At 38.0% G+C, this 17,776-nt stretch overlaps 1 protein-coding gene across 1 annotated transcript in view; it reads left to right on the top strand.

The window, feature by feature from the left end:
• TMEM45B (transmembrane protein 45B) overlaps window positions 1-17,776 on the top strand; it is a 38,006-nt gene that overhangs the window by 12,500 nt on the left and 7,730 nt on the right. The window contains exon 2 of the mRNA XM_069080109.1: window positions 17,563-17,759. Within this exon, the coding sequence (XP_068936210.1) occupies window positions 17,579-17,759 (181 nt within the window). The 5' untranslated portion in view covers window positions 17,563-17,578. The remainder of the gene's footprint in view (window positions 1-17,562; window positions 17,760-17,776) is intronic.

A 17,776-nucleotide genomic window follows, 5' to 3' on the forward strand; every position in this document is an offset into this window, starting at 1 on the left:
CTGTGTTCATTTGTTTTTGTATGTTGTGTGTATTTGTATGGTGTGTGTAATCTCTTCCACTGACCAGCTTCTCATTTTGTTGACAAGTACCAAATTATTTTGGTGATTGCTTTGAAGTACTTTGTAATCTGGTACTACTTAGCCCTACTTCATCGTTCCCACTCTTTTTCATTTTTTCCCCTTGAGACTCTTGATCTTTTATAATAATGTTTCATTATTATTTTTTCTATACAATCCTTTGGCAGTTTGATTGGTATGGCACTGAATAAGTAAACTAATTTAGTTGGTTTTGTCATTTTTTATTATATGGACTCAACTTACCCACTGGACCCATAGCCACAGACAGATCAAAGAGCTTTGGATTTCTGACTGCCTGCTTCTTCATCCAATTCTTCTGGTCTTCTGTCCTTCAAGTCCAAAGTGCTATAGGGATTCTAGCATCCCTGAAGCCTCTCTGGTCCATGATGGTTGGCAGGCTTTGGGCTTGCTTACTCATGTTTGCACTGTCTTTTCTGGACAGGCCCCTTTCCCTGTTCCTGAAGCCTTTCGGCCATCTTGGCAGTTCTGAACTGGACAAAAACATTTCTTATTGGGTTTCTTGGTCGCTGTTTGTTGGGGCTCTTTTTATTTTTTTGCTGGAGTACATATGTGAGAACTGGGCTCTACTGGGATCCTTCATATAGTCATCATAACCAAAAGTCTCTGTAAATCCCCTTTTTATCACTTTTATTCTATCCTTTACTACTCTGAAAATCATTCTCCTTATGAGTGCTATGTGGCCCAGTAGAAAGATTGATTGGATTGAAGTCAGTAAGACCTACATGAGCTTGAATCCTTCCTCAAACACTAGCTATGGGATATTAGACAAGGTATTTAACCTTTCTCAGCCTTATTTCCACAATCTGTAATGCAGAGTGGACAATAAAAGCACCTACCTCACATGGATGTTATAAGGATAAAATGTAAAGTGTTTTGCAAATCGTAAAATGCCATATAAATGCAAGCTATTATTAAGAATATTACTATGATCAGTGATGTATTATTAATAGTAAGTAAATAAGCATTATTAAGAGGCAAAAGGAAAATAGGAGTTTAATTGATCACTTTCTCTTGGTTATTATCTACTTCATACAGTGATCCTCTTCCTTTATTATTGTTATTGCCTTGAATTTCTCTTCTAAAACTTCAGTTATTCTTCATATTTTGCAGAAATCTCAGCTCATTCTGTATGTTAGCCTTCCTCAGACTTTTCTTACAGGTCTATACTATTCTTTTATATTTGTTCTTAGTTGTATATCACTGCTTCTGCTTTCCATTTATGTCATTTCAGAACTTTGACTCATCAGAGAGATTATTTGCCCGGTGACTCATGAGATGTCTTGAGATTTTTACATGTTTTTAAGAGTTGGAGACAGGGGTAGCTGGGTAGCATAGTGAGTAGAGTGCTGCCCCGGAGTCAGGAGGACCTGAGTTCGGATCTGACCTCAGACATTTAACACACACACACACACACACACACACACACACACACAAAACTAGCCATGTGACCTTGGGCAAGTTACTTAACCCCAATTGCCCTCCAAAAAGCAAATAAATAAATAAATAAAAAGAGTTGGAGACCACTGCATAATGACCTGAGCAATCAAAAATCAGCCTTGTGGCAGATCATTAGCTACAGTTATGGGAGCTCTTTGGCCTAAAAGCATTCTGGTGGGTGGAGCTGGGCGTGGAAATGCAGAATAAACTCAGCACCAACTTCCATCTAACCCATATACATCCTGGAGTTTCAAAAGCAAATCCATTTTCCTGGCATTTCTACTCAAACACATGTTAAAATGGCATCTGATTATCTGATGCTTCCTGGGCATTCCTACTGTATCCCCAGTGTCCTTTTCTATTATTCCCTCCCCCCCCCCCCCCCCCCCCCATGTCAGGGTCATGGCAAACAGGAATTTTTCCTAGCTTTGTTCTTGAGTCTTGAGGTTCCTGATCCCTAAGGTATTCACTGGACATCGTGCCTGCTATCTAGGACAAATTGTGTGATAACTGGGTAAGGGCTCTTGATATTGCAAAACCACAACTACACCCCCTTCCCTAGATGCAGTCAGGACCTTGTCTTATTCTTCTTTCTACCCTCTCCCTTCCCACTACATACCTAACACTTTGACATAGTAGATATCAAAGTTATAATTAGTATAGAGGGAACAGGGCTTTGCTCCAGGATGCAAAAATTTAGAATAGTTGAGCTTAGCCTCTAGTTAACAAGAATTATTAGTTTAAAAAGGAAGCTATCAGACTCTTTCTGGTTCCATTCTCATCACTCCCCTCTACCCCACCATCCAGTTCTTCCTCTCTCAAAAGTATATTTCATATGTTTCCACCCATGGTTCCAGTGTACCTGAGTCTTCTTCCCCATAGAGTCTTGTGCCCCAAGATCTGAGATCTCTCCTTGTGGTGTCCCCACCTCCTCTTAAAGGGGAGCCCCTAGGAGGGAACTAGGTTGCTCAGTAGGTGAGGCTTTAGGCCTAGACTCAATAAGATCAGAATTCAAATCCAGCCTCGGATAATTCTAGTTGTGTGATCCTAGGCTAGTCATTTAACCTCTGTTGGTCTCAGTTTCCTCAACTGTAAAGTGGGAATAATAATAATAATAATACCTCCCTCCCAGGGTTGTTGTGAAGATCAAATGAGATAATATTTGTAAGGTGCTTTGGCACATCATTGGCACTTAATATATACATATTTCCTTCCTTTGTTCTTGGGGTGTCTTCATTCATAAGACCAGTGTTCCAGGGACTTTCTCAATATGTGTCTCAAAGTCTGAGGTCTCTCCATGACTTGTCCTCACCTTCGCTCAACTGAAATAAATTGAATTAAGGGTGTATGTCATACTTCAGCCGAATACCCTAGTTCCTAGTCATGGCTCTGATGAAAAATAAATTGGCCTAAAAATTTTTAATTAAGAGGCAGTTTGGTGGCGCAGTGAATAGAGCACTAATCCTGGAGTCAGGAGGACCTGAGTTCAAATTTGACCTCAGACACTTAACACCTAATAGCCGTGTAACCTTGGGCAAGTCATTTAACCCCAATTGCCCTGCCTTCCCCCCTCCAAAAAGCAAAAAAAAAAAAATTATTTAAATTGGCCTAGATTTGACTGGCAAGCAACTGAATTCTAGAATATTTCCTCATGTGAAATCACCTTTGGGAAGAGGCCTGTGACCTGTTCTCCCTGGTTTTTACCTTGCTCCTTTCTCGAATGAGCCCCTCCTCCCCCTAGAGCAATAACAGCAGCCAAATTGTTGGACACAGGGGAGCAAGATCCAAGGAGAGGCACAAGCTGGCCCAGAATCCAGGTCAATATTTAAGTGCCCACTATGTATCATCCACTATTCTAGATGCTGGGAAATGAAAACCAAGAGTTCCTGCCATCCAGGAGTTTACAACCTGCAGGATGGAAAGAGGGGGTCCAATTACAGGCAAGGAAGGACATGTAAAGGATATGTAAACAGACCGACCTCAACTTTAAGCATCATACAGAGTGAAATGTTAAAAAAAAAGAAAAGGCAAACAAAAGGTCCAGACAAAGCCCTACAGGTCATTGTGGAAGCAGTGATCACTTCTACCAAAGGGATCAGGGAAGGTTTCATGGAGAAGGTGACACCAGAACTGGGTCTTGACAAAATACAACACACAAAAGTGAGGAGGAAGTGCATTCTAGGCCTAAGGAAGGTTCTGTCTGTGCTAATGCATGTGCTCAGAGAGGGCAGGATATAATGATGCCATAGCAAGAAGAAAAGTAGCATTAAACAGGGTTAAAAGATTAAGTGAAGGTCAGACTGTAGGATGCCTAAAATGCTGGAGGGCCCCTAGGTGGCGCAGTGGAGAGCGTGCCAAACCTGAGTTCAAATATGTCCTTAGACACTTCCTAGCTGTGTGACCCTGGGCAAGTCACTTAACTCTGTTTGCCTCATTTCCTCATCTGTAAAATAAGCTGGAGAAGGCAATGGCAAATCACTCCAGTACCTTTGCCAAGAAACCCCAAATGGGGTCATGAAGAGTCAGACATGACTGAATACTACTTAACAGCAATAAAAAAATGCCAAAATAAGGAATTCAAGTTTTATCCTGTAAGCAGCTGGGAGCCACTGAAAGTTTTTGAGGTGGAAGGTTTCTTCAGGATCCTCCAGAACAGGAATATCTGGGGTTGAATGAAATCTAGGGTTCAGTCCACAATAGAACCATCCTGAAGGTGCAATGGGGAAAATACAGCATGTTGGGCTTTTCCAAAATTCTATTTCACATCATTTCTAGAGGAGGGAAACATGAAGACAGTCCATTTGCAAATGAGCTCAAAATAGAAAAACAAGTCAATAAATAGCCAGCTTGGATTCAAAAGGAAATAATGTCAAAAGACAGACATATGTTCCTGCTATTAAGGACAGATCAGGAAGTTCAAGGCCCGTGATCTAAAAATGAAGGGTGTGCCTTGATCTTAGAACCTTATTTCCCTCTGATCTTCATCCTTCTGCTTGGTTTTGAAAGGAAACCCTAGCCTAAGCCCTTCCCTTCTACTGCACTTCTCTCCCCTTCTCCCCACCTCCACCCCCCAAACAGCAATGGAAAAAGTAAATATGGCTGGTTGGGATTACAGTGAAAGATTCTCCAAGGTGAACTCCAAGGTGAATGTCTATGACGGTCAGTGGTAGGTTAAGATTTTCCAGATTCTGCCTTATATATAGGCTTATAGGATCACAGATTTAGAACTGGAAGGACCTCAGTTCATCTGTCCAACTCTCTCATTGCACAGACATGGAAACTGAGGCCCAGATTGCCAAGTAGCTTACCCAAGGTCACACAGGTAGTAGACATCAGAGATGGGATCCGAACCCATCATCTCAAATCAGAGCCATCCCAGGTATCACTTTGGCACAAGAGTTATTCAGCTGATCTTTCTGTAATTCTTTCATATATCTATTCATGCTCACCAACCAGAGACCGCTGAGCACACATACCCTACCTACTTTGCCTATTGATTATAATGAGTTTAGGGGTTCAGGGAAGGGATTATGTAGAAATTCCTAATTTGCTTCAGTTTGTTTGACTTTGGACTTTGAATCTGATGAGACTAATGCTCTGTAGGAGCTGAGCCGAACAGAAAACTAACCCCCAATCCTCTTCCTATAGCTGTCATTATGTTGTTTTTAATCATGTCCAATTCCTCATGACCCCTTTTGGTATTTTCTTGGCAAAGATACTGGAGTAATGTGTCATTGCATTCTCCAGCTCATTTTATAGACTGAGGAAACTGAGACAAACATGGGTAAGTGACTTGCCCAAGGTCACACAGTAACTGTCTGAGGTCATATTGGAACTCAGATCTTCCTGACTTCAGGTCCAGCACTCAATCCACTGTGCTGCCCTTTAACTACTTTATATTTATTTGTATTTGTTCTCCTTATAGTTTTATCTATCTAGCTATTTATATCTATAGCTCTCTCTATATATATAGGGCTATCTTTATATATCTAGATCTATCTATATAGAGGGGGATAAACTTTAGAGTGTATGCTTGTAAGCAGGAGTTTTTTTCACTTTCTGTATGTGTATCCCCAGTGCCTAGCACAATACTCTTAATAAAAACCGTTGGTGACTCATTAATAAGCATTTTGGTCTCTTCCAGCTCTAATCTATGATGCTATTATCTAGTCAGCAGTGGGGAACCTGCGACCTTAAGGCCACATGTGGCCCTCTAGGTCCTCAAGTGCAGCTCTTTGACAATCCAAACTTCACAGAATAAATCCTCTTAATAAAAGGATTTGTTCTGTAAAACTTGGACTCAATCAAAAGGCCACACCCAAGGACCTAGAAGGTCACATGTAGCCTCGAGGCTGTAGGTTCCCCACTCCTGATCTACTCCAACCTGCTGATTTTAGGTGATTTGCTCAAGAGCCACATCATTTCATTATTGAAGGAAGTGAAACTTAATAGGTAATTTGTTCAGTCATGAAGGCAATTGACTCCATTCAATGACAACACTTTGGCTCAAATGAAGTTCCTTTGATTCCAAATCTAGTGATCATTGAGAAGCGAGGGATAATCCCTTGACAACAATGGCCTTTCTTCCCATACATGATACCAGCCTAGGACCTTCTGTGTATTACATGCCTTCTCTGTTGCCTCCCAGTCACCCACAGGTTGCAGCTATAGTTATTCCTGCTAACTATGATGCCTTGGGCTTACGGTTTTCTAGACCTCATTTTCCTCATCTAGAAAATGGAAGAATTGGTCTAGATTAGGAGTTATTAACCTTTTTTGTCTTTCAGTTAATCTGGTGAAGCCTATGAACCTCTTCTCAGAATATTTTAAAATAATTGAAGGAAAAATAAAAAAATAATTGAAGGGAATGCTAAACTTTGGTTAGATTATGATGAAAATATAGACATAATTTTTTTTTCTCATCTATCTTCATGGACACCAGGTTGAGAACCCCTGGTCTAGATTCTATTTAAAAGTCCTTCCAGGTCTGAATTTATGATCCTATGTTTTCTCCTCAATAACAGGCTCCCTGTACCTTCCATAGTGTCAACTACCTAATCCATGTTAATTTATCATAGGAAAAGGTGAAAAAAACAAAATTTCCCCCCATTCTAATCAAGGTACTCCCTCCATCCATTTCCTTGTAACATAAATAAATTTTAGAAATAGGGTTCTGAAAACATTGGTTGTCAGACTCAAAAGAATCATTCCACTGGTAAAGTGTCTCAGACTGAGTAGGCTGTGGAGGGTGAGAGAGAGAGACAGAGACAGAGAGAAACAGAGACAGAGAGAGAGACAGAGACAGAGAGAGAGACAGAGACAGAGACAGAGAGAGAGAGAGAGAGAGAGAGGGAGAGAGAAAGGGAGGGAGGGAGAGAGAGGGAGGGATGGAGAGAGATTTTAGGAAGATGGGGACTGTGATAGGATGAGAACAGATAGTATGAGACACAATCATGAGGAAGTCATCTCCATCCTTGGTGCTTCACCATTGTTTGAATGTTTCCCTTAGTCTCTCAAAACTTTTATTTGCTTTGAGTTTTGCCTTCAATTTGTTCTAAAAGCTGGAGAACAATAATCACATTTCATTGGGAGGCTGCTATGGGTAAGGCACTGTCAACAACCCAGATGGCAAACATGATCCCAAGCCAGTAAATGCTAGCAAGAGGGCTAAGATATGGGATGGGAAGTCTCCAATTTCCCTTCTGAAAACCCTGACCAAGCAGAAGCAGGCTGTGATTGTGGGTTGGATTCCTAGATGAACAGTCACTCTTCAAAGCAGGCTTGATAAATCATTATAACCCAGGACCCATAGGCTAAGTGTGCAGGAACCCTATCCACTGCTGTTTTAAGTACAACCAAATAAATGCAGGGTTGAGACTCAGGCAATGGGGCAAAAAAATACTCTATTTCCCTATGATATAATCCCTAACACAACCTGCATCTCTAGTCATTTATTGAAATTAGACACCTGAGAAACCACAAAGGTTGCTTTAGGCAAGATTCTTGGGAGATATGAACAACCAGAAATTAATGTAAGCCGTTTTTACATGGTAGTGGGAGAAATCTGTGATCAAGTTGCTTTCTGATTAATTATAATTACATGAACTAGGGCCAAAGGTAAAGCAACCTTACTCTGCTTGCTTCCAAAGTACCTGAAAAAGAGATGTTATCCACTGAAAATAGACTGGGTTGAAGTAGTTGTGAAGATCTTCCCAGCTTTATTAGAAGCTGTGCTCATCCATAAGTACGGAAAAACGTTTAAGCATTTTTGCTAGCAAAACCTTATCATCCCATGTGTAGAAGTTATTTCATTTATTTTCATACCACATATTCTTGGCATATATACTTACTGATAGATTAGATTTTTTTTCCCTTGAATCTGCTTCTTCATATACTTTGACTAGTTATCTATTAGGGAATGGCTCTTATTCTTATATATTTGTATCAATTTCCTATGTATCTTGAAGATAAGACTTTTATATCATAAATGTCTACAACAGTTTTTTCCTAACTCATTGTTTCCCTTCTAATTGCATTGATTTTATTAGTGCAAAAACTTTTGAAATTGCATGTAATCAGATTGTCTATTTTATTGTTTATGGTCATTCCTATTTTTTGCTTAGTTAGGAACTGTCCCCCTCACTACACTAGAAAAGATATAACATTCCCTTTACCTATAATGTATTTATGATAAGAAGTTTTATATCAATCATAAATATGTATGCATATATATACATATGCATATGCTCTAGGGCCTTTGGCTGTTTCAGAAAAACACTTGTGGGTACACATATATATGTGTGTGTTTACATATATATATATATATATATATATATATATATACTTACATATTAGATCCTTAGAGATTTTTCTCAATTAATAGTTTTCCTTCTTATCCCATTTGCATTGGTTACTTATGTACGTTTTTCAGATTTATATAATTAAAACTGTCTACATTATCTTTTTTGATCTCCTCTATCATTGTTTTGTTAAGAGTCTTCCCTGGCCATAGTTTTTAAAAATACCCTATCTCATTCTCTTCTATTTTTTAAATAATATTACCTGTCAAATTGTTGAGTTATACATCTATTTTGAATTTATTTTGGTATGCAATGCAGATTTCCACAAGATTAGATTTCCACAAAATACATACAGATGAAAGCCAAGTATAAGTTAAAAAAAAGATAATTACCAAATTTTGGCATAATCCTGTAAGATTAGTGCCAGGAGTAATAAAGTTTATAATGAGATGGAAGCAAAACTAAGAACAACAAAAATTTTTTAACTTTATTAGCGAAAAAAAAAACAAACCTATATCCTGGAAGAAGTCATGTAACCATACTGACTGTATCCACTACAAATTATCTAATCTCAACTAAGGCCCTAACCTTAGCAAGACAATCCTTTTATTTCTCCCTAATTGATTCTTTATCCCAATCCCCATGGTGGTTTCTTTTTTGTCTACAAACCTCTGACACCACACACTCCCTCATTCTCCTCAACTGAGGATCTCAACCTCACAGGAAAAAAACAGACCATTCTCTATAAGTTCCCTCTTTTCTTCCTTCCCTACATCTCCTAACCCCTTAACATCATCTCATATTCTTTTGTCCTTTAGTCTCTGATGAAGATGTTATCCTTTCCATCACCAAGGCCAAGCCCTCTATGCATAACTTTGAGTTCATTACTTTCTGTCTCCTCCAGCACTATTGTAGCAGCAAGCACCCCAAGCGTCCTCAGGGTTTGCCGCCCATACAGGTTCTTGGATCTGCTTTGTTAAAGAAAAGCAACTCAAAATGGGTTAACAAGCTTACTTTAATCAGTCAGACATATCGTTTACCTTGTTCAGGGGAAAAAAGTCAGCACCCCAAACTTCAAAGCATACAGGCAGAATTATCAAGACATTAACAGATCAAGTAGACAGCTTTCCAAACTGTCCAACCATTACATCCATACCCAGTCAACATCTGGGTTTCCACATCTGGGTTTTTCAAAGCCGGGGGACTCTCAACAACGGCTTCCCAGAATTCAGATCAAATCACAGAACACTTCTCAAAGTGAGTCCCAAAACAAAGCTACACATCAGGGCTTATATAGCCTTCTCCTGGCTCAGAGAATGTAACAACCTTTTGGACCCACTGGCCAATCAAAAAGTATCAACTGAAAAACAAGCCTCCCACCCCAGTCTCCAGGTGCACTTTAGCCTAGGGGCAGGGAAGATCTTTAAATTTGCATTTCCATTACAACTATACAGAAGGAGGAAGTAATTACCAGGATCAAACCTTGCAAAGTCTGTTATGCCTTTAAGTCATCTAACATCTGTTCCCCTCTTATGGTCACTACCCTAATGTAGGCTTTTATTACCTCTCCCTGAATTATGGCAATAAACTCCTAATTGGTCTCTCTTATTCAAGGTTTTCCCCACTCCAATCCATCCTCCATTTGACTCCAAAAGTGATTTTCCTAAAACACACACACATATGACAATATCAGTTCTCTATTCAATAAACTCCAGTGCTCTTTATCATCAATGTAATAAAAAATAAAGTCCTTTACTTGATATTCTAAGTTCTTCACAAACTGGTCCCTTGTCTTCAGAGGTTTTCCCTAGATTATGTTTGTGAAGGGGGGAGGATGGAAGCAGAGTTGGCGAACCTGAGGAAAACATATTTGTAAGGCTCTTGGGTTTATCTGCCCATTGGTGGCAGGTGGATAGCAGTTGGTGTAGGGGGTGGCAGTTGGTGTAGGGGATGGACTTTTCTGTGGGTCTTAAGAGAATAAAGAAAAGTGTTCTTTCCAGTGAGATGTGGCTGAAAAACCTGGAGGCATCAAAGGAATCTTCAACTGGGGTTGTGACTACCCCTCTGGAAGTGCTGAAGTCCCTTTTTCAGACTGCCTCACTTAGAAAACACTCTTATTGCTTCCAAGATGTGCTGAGAAATCTAATCCAAAAAGATGTTATATCCTCATATAAAGGTTTTACAGCTGTAGTGATCTGTGCCTTCCCTTCTATTTCTTTGGCTTTGAAGTTGTTATGAAGTTTCTTAATTGGGTCACACCTAATTTGTGAAACTCAGAAATCTTAAGTCCTCCAGACAATGGGACTAGTAGTACAATGAGAAGGGAAGGGACAGGACTGAACTCAACTTGACAAGAGTCAACTTGACAAAAGGTTCAACTTGACAAGAGGGAGGGGAAGAGAATGAAGAAATAAGAGCACTTAATGAACTCTGGATGACTTTTGCCTTAAGACATCCTCTGGCCATTATAGTGTGTGCCATTTTGAAATCCGAATCCATAATGAAAATAAATGCAAGGGAAGGTGGCCTAGCCATACCATATATAAAGCTGTATTATAAAGCAGCAGTCATCAAAACTATCTGGCATTGGCTAAGAAACAGAGTAGCTAATCAGTGGAATAGGTAAGGTATACAAGACACAATAGTCAATGACTATAGTAATCTATTTCATAAACCCTCTTGACTCCACCTTCTGGGATAAGAGCTCACCATTTGACAAAAAGTGCTGGGAAAACTGGAAAATAGTATAACAGAAAGTAATGATAGAAGAACATCTTATACTGTATACCAAGATAAGGTCAAAATGGGTACATAATTTAGACAAAAAGGATTATCCCATAAGCAAATTAGGAGAGCAAGGAATAGTGTACTTGTCAGATCTATGGAGAAAGGAAGAATTTATGATCAAGCAAGAGATAGAGAACATTATAACATGCAAAATGGATAATTTTGATTACATTAAATTTAAAATGTTTTGCATGAACAATACCGATGCAACCAATATTAGAAGGGAAGCAGAAAGATGGGAAACAATTTTTACAGCCAGGGTCTTTGATAAAAATCTAATTTCTAAACTATATAGAGAACTGAGTCAAATTTATAGGAATACAAGTCATTTCCCAATTGATAAATGGTCAAAGGATAGGAACAGATAGTTTTCATTTGAAGAAATTAAAGCTATCTATTGTCATATGAAAAAATGTTCTGAATTACTATTGAGTAGAGAAATGCAAATTAAAACAGCTCTGAGTTACACCTCATACCTATCAGATTAGCTAATATGACAAAAAAAGGAAAATGATAAATGTTGGAGAAGATGTGGGAAAATTGGAATACTAATGCATTTTTGGTGGAGTTGTGAACTTATTCAACCATTCTGCAGAGTAATTTATAGCCCAAAGGGCTATAAAATTGTGCATTCCCTTTGACACAGTAATGTCTGTATACCAAAGCAATCATACAAAAGGGGAAAGGACCCACATGTACAAAAATATTTATAGCAGATCTTTTTGTGGTGGCAAAGAATTAGAAATTGAGGGGATGCCCCTCAACTGCAGAATGACTGAACAACTTGTGATAAATGAATATGATGAAATACTATTGTTCTATAAGAAATTGTAAGGAGGCAGGTTTCAGAAAAAAAAAATCAGTTTGAAAGAACTGATGCTGGGGAGGCTAGGTGGCGCAGTGAATAGACCACCAGCCCTGGAGTCAGGAGGACCTGAGTTCAAATCTGGCCTCAGACACTTAACACAAAAACTAGCCATGTGACCTTGGGCAAGTCACTTAACCCCAAATTGCCTTCCAAAAAAAAAAAAGAACTGATGCTGAATGAAGTGAGCAGAACCAGGAGTACATTGTACACAGTATTGGCAACATTGTGTGATGACCAGCTATGACAGACTTAGCTCTTCTCAGCAATGTAATGATCTAAGACAATTTCTTCAAGGGACTCATGATGGACAATGCTATCCACATCCAGAGAAAGAACAATGGTGTCTGAATGCAGATCAAAGCATACTATGTTCTCTTTTTTTGTTTTGTTTTGTTTTCTTTCTCATGGTTTTTTTTCCCCTTTTGTTCTATTCTTTCACAATATAACTAATATGGAAATATGATGGCACATGTATAGCCTATATCAGAGAGCATGCTGTCTCGGAGGGAGGGGGAAAAATTTGAAACTCAAATCTTATAAAAGTGAATATTGAAAACTATCTTTATATGTAATTAGGGAAAAATTAAATACTGTTAAGTAAAAAGAAAAGAAAAGAAAGAAACCTGAATTCAGTCTTTTTTTTTTTAGTTTTTAAAAAAAGTTTTGAGTTCCAAATTCTATCCCTCCCTCCCTCCCTCCTCTCACCCTTCCCTGAGATGGTAAGCAATCAGATATAGATTATATATGTGCAATTATATAAAATGTTTCCATATTAGTCATTTAGAATAAGAAGGCTTGAATAAAAGAAAAAAAGAAAGAAAGTAAAAAATAGCATGCTTCAGTATGTATTCAATTATTATCAATTCTTTTTCTAGAGGCAGATCATATGCTTCATCATGAGTCCTTTGGGATTGTCTTGGGTTGTTGTATTGCTGAGAATAGTTAAGTCACTCACAATTCTTCATCAAACAGTATTGCTGTTACTGTGTACAACATTTTCCTGGTTCTGTTCACTTCACTTTGTATCAATTCATATGTCTTTACAGATTTTTCTGAAATCTGCCTGCTCATCATTTCTTATAGCACAATAATACTCCAATAAAATCACATACCACAACTTGTTTAGCTATTCCCCAATTGAGGTGCATCCCTTTGATGTCCAGTTCTTAGGCATCACAAAAAGAACTGGAATAAGTATATTTGAACAAATAGATCCTTTTCACTTTTTTTGAATGTCTTTGGGATATAGACATAGCATTAGTATTGCTAATCAAAGAGTATATGCAGTTTTATAGCCCTTTAGCATAGTTCCAAACTGATCTCCAGAGTGGTTGGATAAGTTCACAACTCCACCAACAGTGCATTAGTATGCCAGTTTTCCCAAATCCCCTCCAACATTCATCATTTTCCTTTTTTGTTATATTTGCCAATCTAATAGGTGTAAGATGGTATCTCGGAGTTATTTTAGTTTGCATTTCTCTGATCAATAGTGATGTAGAGCATTTTTTTTTGTCTTTTTGGAGGAGGGAAGGAAGGGCAATTGGGGTTAAGTGACTTGCCCAAGATCACAGAGCCAGTAAGTGTTAAGTATCTGAGGCTGGATTTGAACTCAGGTCCTCCTGACTCCAGGGTCGGTGCTCTATTTACTGAGCCACTTAGTTGCTCCTAGAGCATTTTTTCCTATGACTATAAATAACTTTGATTTCTTTGTCTGAAAGCTACATGGTCATATCCTTTGGCCATTTATCAATTGGGGAATGACTTGTATTTTTATAAATTTGACTCAATTCTCTATATATTTGAGAAATGAGTCCTGTATCGGAGATATTTGTTGCAAAAATTTTTTTTTCCCAATTTTATGCTTTCCTTATAATTTTGGTTGCATTGGTTTTGGTTGTGCAAAATTTTTTAATTTTATACAATCAAAATTGTCTATTTTACATTTTTTAATGCTCTCTATATGTTCTTTGGCCCTAAATTCTTTCCTTTCCCATAGATCTGACAGATAAACTATTCCGTGCTCTCTTAATTTGCATATGGTAACACCTTTAGGTGTAAATCATGTAGCCATTTTTATTTTATCTTGGTATACAGTGTGAGATGTCATTCTATACCTAGTTTGTGTCATATTGTTTTCCAATTTCCCCAGCAGTTTTTGTCAAATAATAAGTTTTTGTTTCAAAAGCTTGGATCAAAAAAATAAAATAAAATAAAAGGTTTGGATATTTGAGTTTATCATATACTAGATTACTATGGTCATTTACTATAAAGTAATTTGTACCTAATCTATTCCATTGATCCACTACTCTATTTTTTAGCCAGTACCTGATTGTTTCTATAATTATCACTTCATAATACAATTTGAGATCTGGTATGGTTAGACCATCTTCTTTCAAATTTTTTTCATTTATTCTCTTGAGAGTCTTAAACTTTTGTTCTTCCAGATGAATTTAGTTCTTGTTTTTTCTAGCTCTGTAAAATAATTTTTGACAGTTTTATTGGTATGGTACTGAATAAATAGAATAATTTAGGTAGAATTTTCATTTTTATTATATTGGCTTGCCCTACCCATGAGCAGTGAATATTTTTCCAATTTTGACTTTGTGTGAAAAGCGTTTTATAATTGTGTTCATATAGTTCCTGGGTTTGTCTTGGCAGGTAAACTCCCGAGTATTCTATATTGCCTACAGTTGTTTTAAATGGCATTTCTCTTTCTCTTGCTGCTGTAATTTGTTGGTAAGATATAGAAATCTGATGATTTATATGGGTTTATTTTGTATCCTGCAACTTTGCTAAAGTTGTTGATAACTTCAAGTAGCTTTTAGTTGATCCTCTAGGATTTTATCTGCAAAGAGTGATAGTTTTGTTTCCTCATTGTCTATTCTAATTCCCTGAATTTGTTTTTCTTCTCTTATTGCTATTGCTAACATTTCTAGTACAATATTAAATAATAGAAGTGATAATGGGCATCTTTGTTTCAACCCTGATTGTATTGGGAAGGTTTCTAGCTTATCCCCATTACAAATAATGCTGCTGATGGTTTTAGATAAATATTACTTATCCTTTTAAGGTAACCTCCATTTATTCCTATGATCTCTAGTGTTTTTCATAAGAATGGTGCTGTATTTTGTCAAAGTCTTTTTCTGCATCTATTGAGAAAATCACATGATTTCTATTAGTTTTGTTATTGACATGATCAATTATGCTGATAATTTTCCTAATACAGAACCAGCCCTGCATTCCTGGTGTAAATCCCATCTGGACATAGTGTATGAGTTTTGTGATAAATTGCTGTAACCTCTTTGCTAGTGTTTTATTTAAAATGTTTGCATCAATATTCATTAGGGGATTTGATCCATAATTTTCTTTTCTGTTTTGGCACTTCCTGGTTTAGGTATCAGTACCATATTTGTGTCCTAAAAGGAATTTTGGTAGGTCTCCTTCTTCACCTATTTTCCCAAATAGTTTATATAGTATTGGAATTGTTTTTTAAATGTTTAGTAGAATTTGCTTGTGAATTCTACTAGTTCTGGAGATTTTTTTTATTAGAAAGTTCATTGGTAGCTTGTTCAATTTCTTTTTCTAAGATTGGATTAAACATTTTATTTCTTCTTCTATTAATCTGGGTAATTTCTATTTTTGTAGATATTCATCTATTTCATCTGAATTCAGTCTTGATGGTTTAAGATTTCATAAAACTTTGGAGGTGGAAGATAGTAGCTAGCCTCAAAAGTGAATCTGCACCTATGCCATCACTAATGTTTCTGTTCTAAAAGAGCCACAAATCTCACAGTACCAGAGATATATTTTTAATACCAGCTAACCTTAGTTGAGAGACTGTCCAAGCACCATTCAATGAGTGCTTAATTCTCAGGACACCTTTTAACCTTTGGTTGCACATGTTGAAATGAGACAATAGTTTCCTATCTCTACTTTTACCATCTTTGAATGTATGTTTAAGAGCATCTCACTAGCTAGTCAACACTCAGGTTTTAATTTTGTGTGTCACTAATCATGAAGTAGACTAAAATAGCCTAATTCTGGTAGGATTGTGCGGGAGTATGTCCTCTTCCTTACTCAACTCCCACCCTGTGGGTAGGATAATTTGGGAAGGAGGGAGGGAGGAATTGAGAGGGGGGGGAGGGAGGGAGGGTGGGAGGAGAGGCATAATAAATAGGATGATGAAGGTGAGAGTTCACCTGTACTCTGCCCTATTCATATTACACCTCAGGGTATTATGTCTAGTTTTGAACATAACATTTTAGGAAGAAATTCATAAACTTAAAGAGGATTCAGAGAAAATCTACTAGAATGGTGAAAGCCTTGAGGTCAGGTCACATGAGTATCAGTTAAAGGACCTAAGAATGTTTAGCCTGGTACAGGAATGATTAAGGGAGAGCATGAGAACTGTCTTCTCATATCTAAAGGTTGTGTCATGGAAAAGGGAAGGCTTATTCTGCTTGGTCTCAGAAGGCAAAACGAAGAACAGAGAATGAAAGTTGTCAAGAGACAAAATGAGGCTTTGATATAAAGAGAGACATCTATCAGTGAGGGCTATTCAACAGTGCAATAGGTTTCATCTGGAGGTAGTGGATTTCCTCTGACTAAAGATCTTTAAGCAGAAGCTGTGTGGCCACCTGCCAGGTCCTTTGTTGTAGGGGATTCTTGCTCAAGTACACGCTGGACTGAACGGTTTCTTAGGTCCTTTCAGACTCTTAAGATTCTGTGACTTTGTGGCTGTTGATAACATTCTAGCTTTATCATCAAAGGCCCAGCCTTCCTGAGAGTGGTTGTATAACAGTTTCCTCTCTTTTTTCTGGCAGTTCTATTTCTAAGCATGCTCCTCTCGCTTTCTGTGTGGTTGTTGCACATGGCCTCAATGTTTACTGCTATGAGATCAGCTGGGATTGGGTGGAAAGAGCTGCCGGAGGTGTTGGGTAAAACTAGGTGGTGGCAGGTTCATGCCTGGGGTCTCCTGAGCCTATGACATGATTATATACCTGAGCCTGCTGACCATCACCTCATTGTAACCCAGTTTTCCTATGCCTGGTACTCATTCCTCACCCCTAAGGTTAAAAACATTTTAAAGGCTTCCAATTAAAGACTCATAAGAACTATTTCCCTTAACTTTTAAAGGCCTCATGCCCAGTGCTATATTTCCTTGTTCTTAAAAAAAAAAAAACATTTATTAGGGGTATCTAGGTGGTGCAGTGCATAGAGCACCGGCCCTGGAATCAGGAGGGCCTGAGTTAAAATCCTGCCTCAGATACTTAACACTTACTAGCCATGTGACCTTGGGCAAGTCACTTAACCCCAATTGCCCTGCCTTTCCTCCTCCAAAAAGCAAAAAAAAAAAATTTATTGAATGCCCTTTACTGAAAACTCATGACTTTACTAAATTGGTCAAATCCTTAGAATGACTCCATTTAATAGAATTGGGCTGATTGGTCTTAACTAGACTTAACTTTGGACCCATCCATCTCTGTATTCATTACTTTTTGTTTACCATCAAAGTGAATCTCAAATTTGTCCCTCATTCAGTTACCTAACAACTTCCTCTTCATCTTTTAGGTCCTTGGACATTATAATGGCAAACTTCAAGGGCCATGCCCTCCCAGGGAGTTTCTTCTTGATCGTTGGGATCTGGTGGTCATTGAAATACTCACTCAGATACACAAGTCAGAAAGGAAAAAACAGAAAGCTGAACTACTACTATCGGAAGATTGAGATCATCGATGGAGGGGTCAGAGTCTTCTTTGCTGTAGTTGGTAAGGGGAGGCAGGGT

This window comes from Petaurus breviceps, unplaced genomic scaffold (genome assembly GCF_028583685.1).
Source record: "Petaurus breviceps papuanus isolate PSGF00001 unplaced genomic scaffold, PetGlider_PUasm1.0 91133, whole genome shotgun sequence".
Classification (NCBI taxonomy): Eukaryota; Metazoa; Chordata; class Mammalia; order Diprotodontia; family Petauridae; genus Petaurus; species Petaurus breviceps.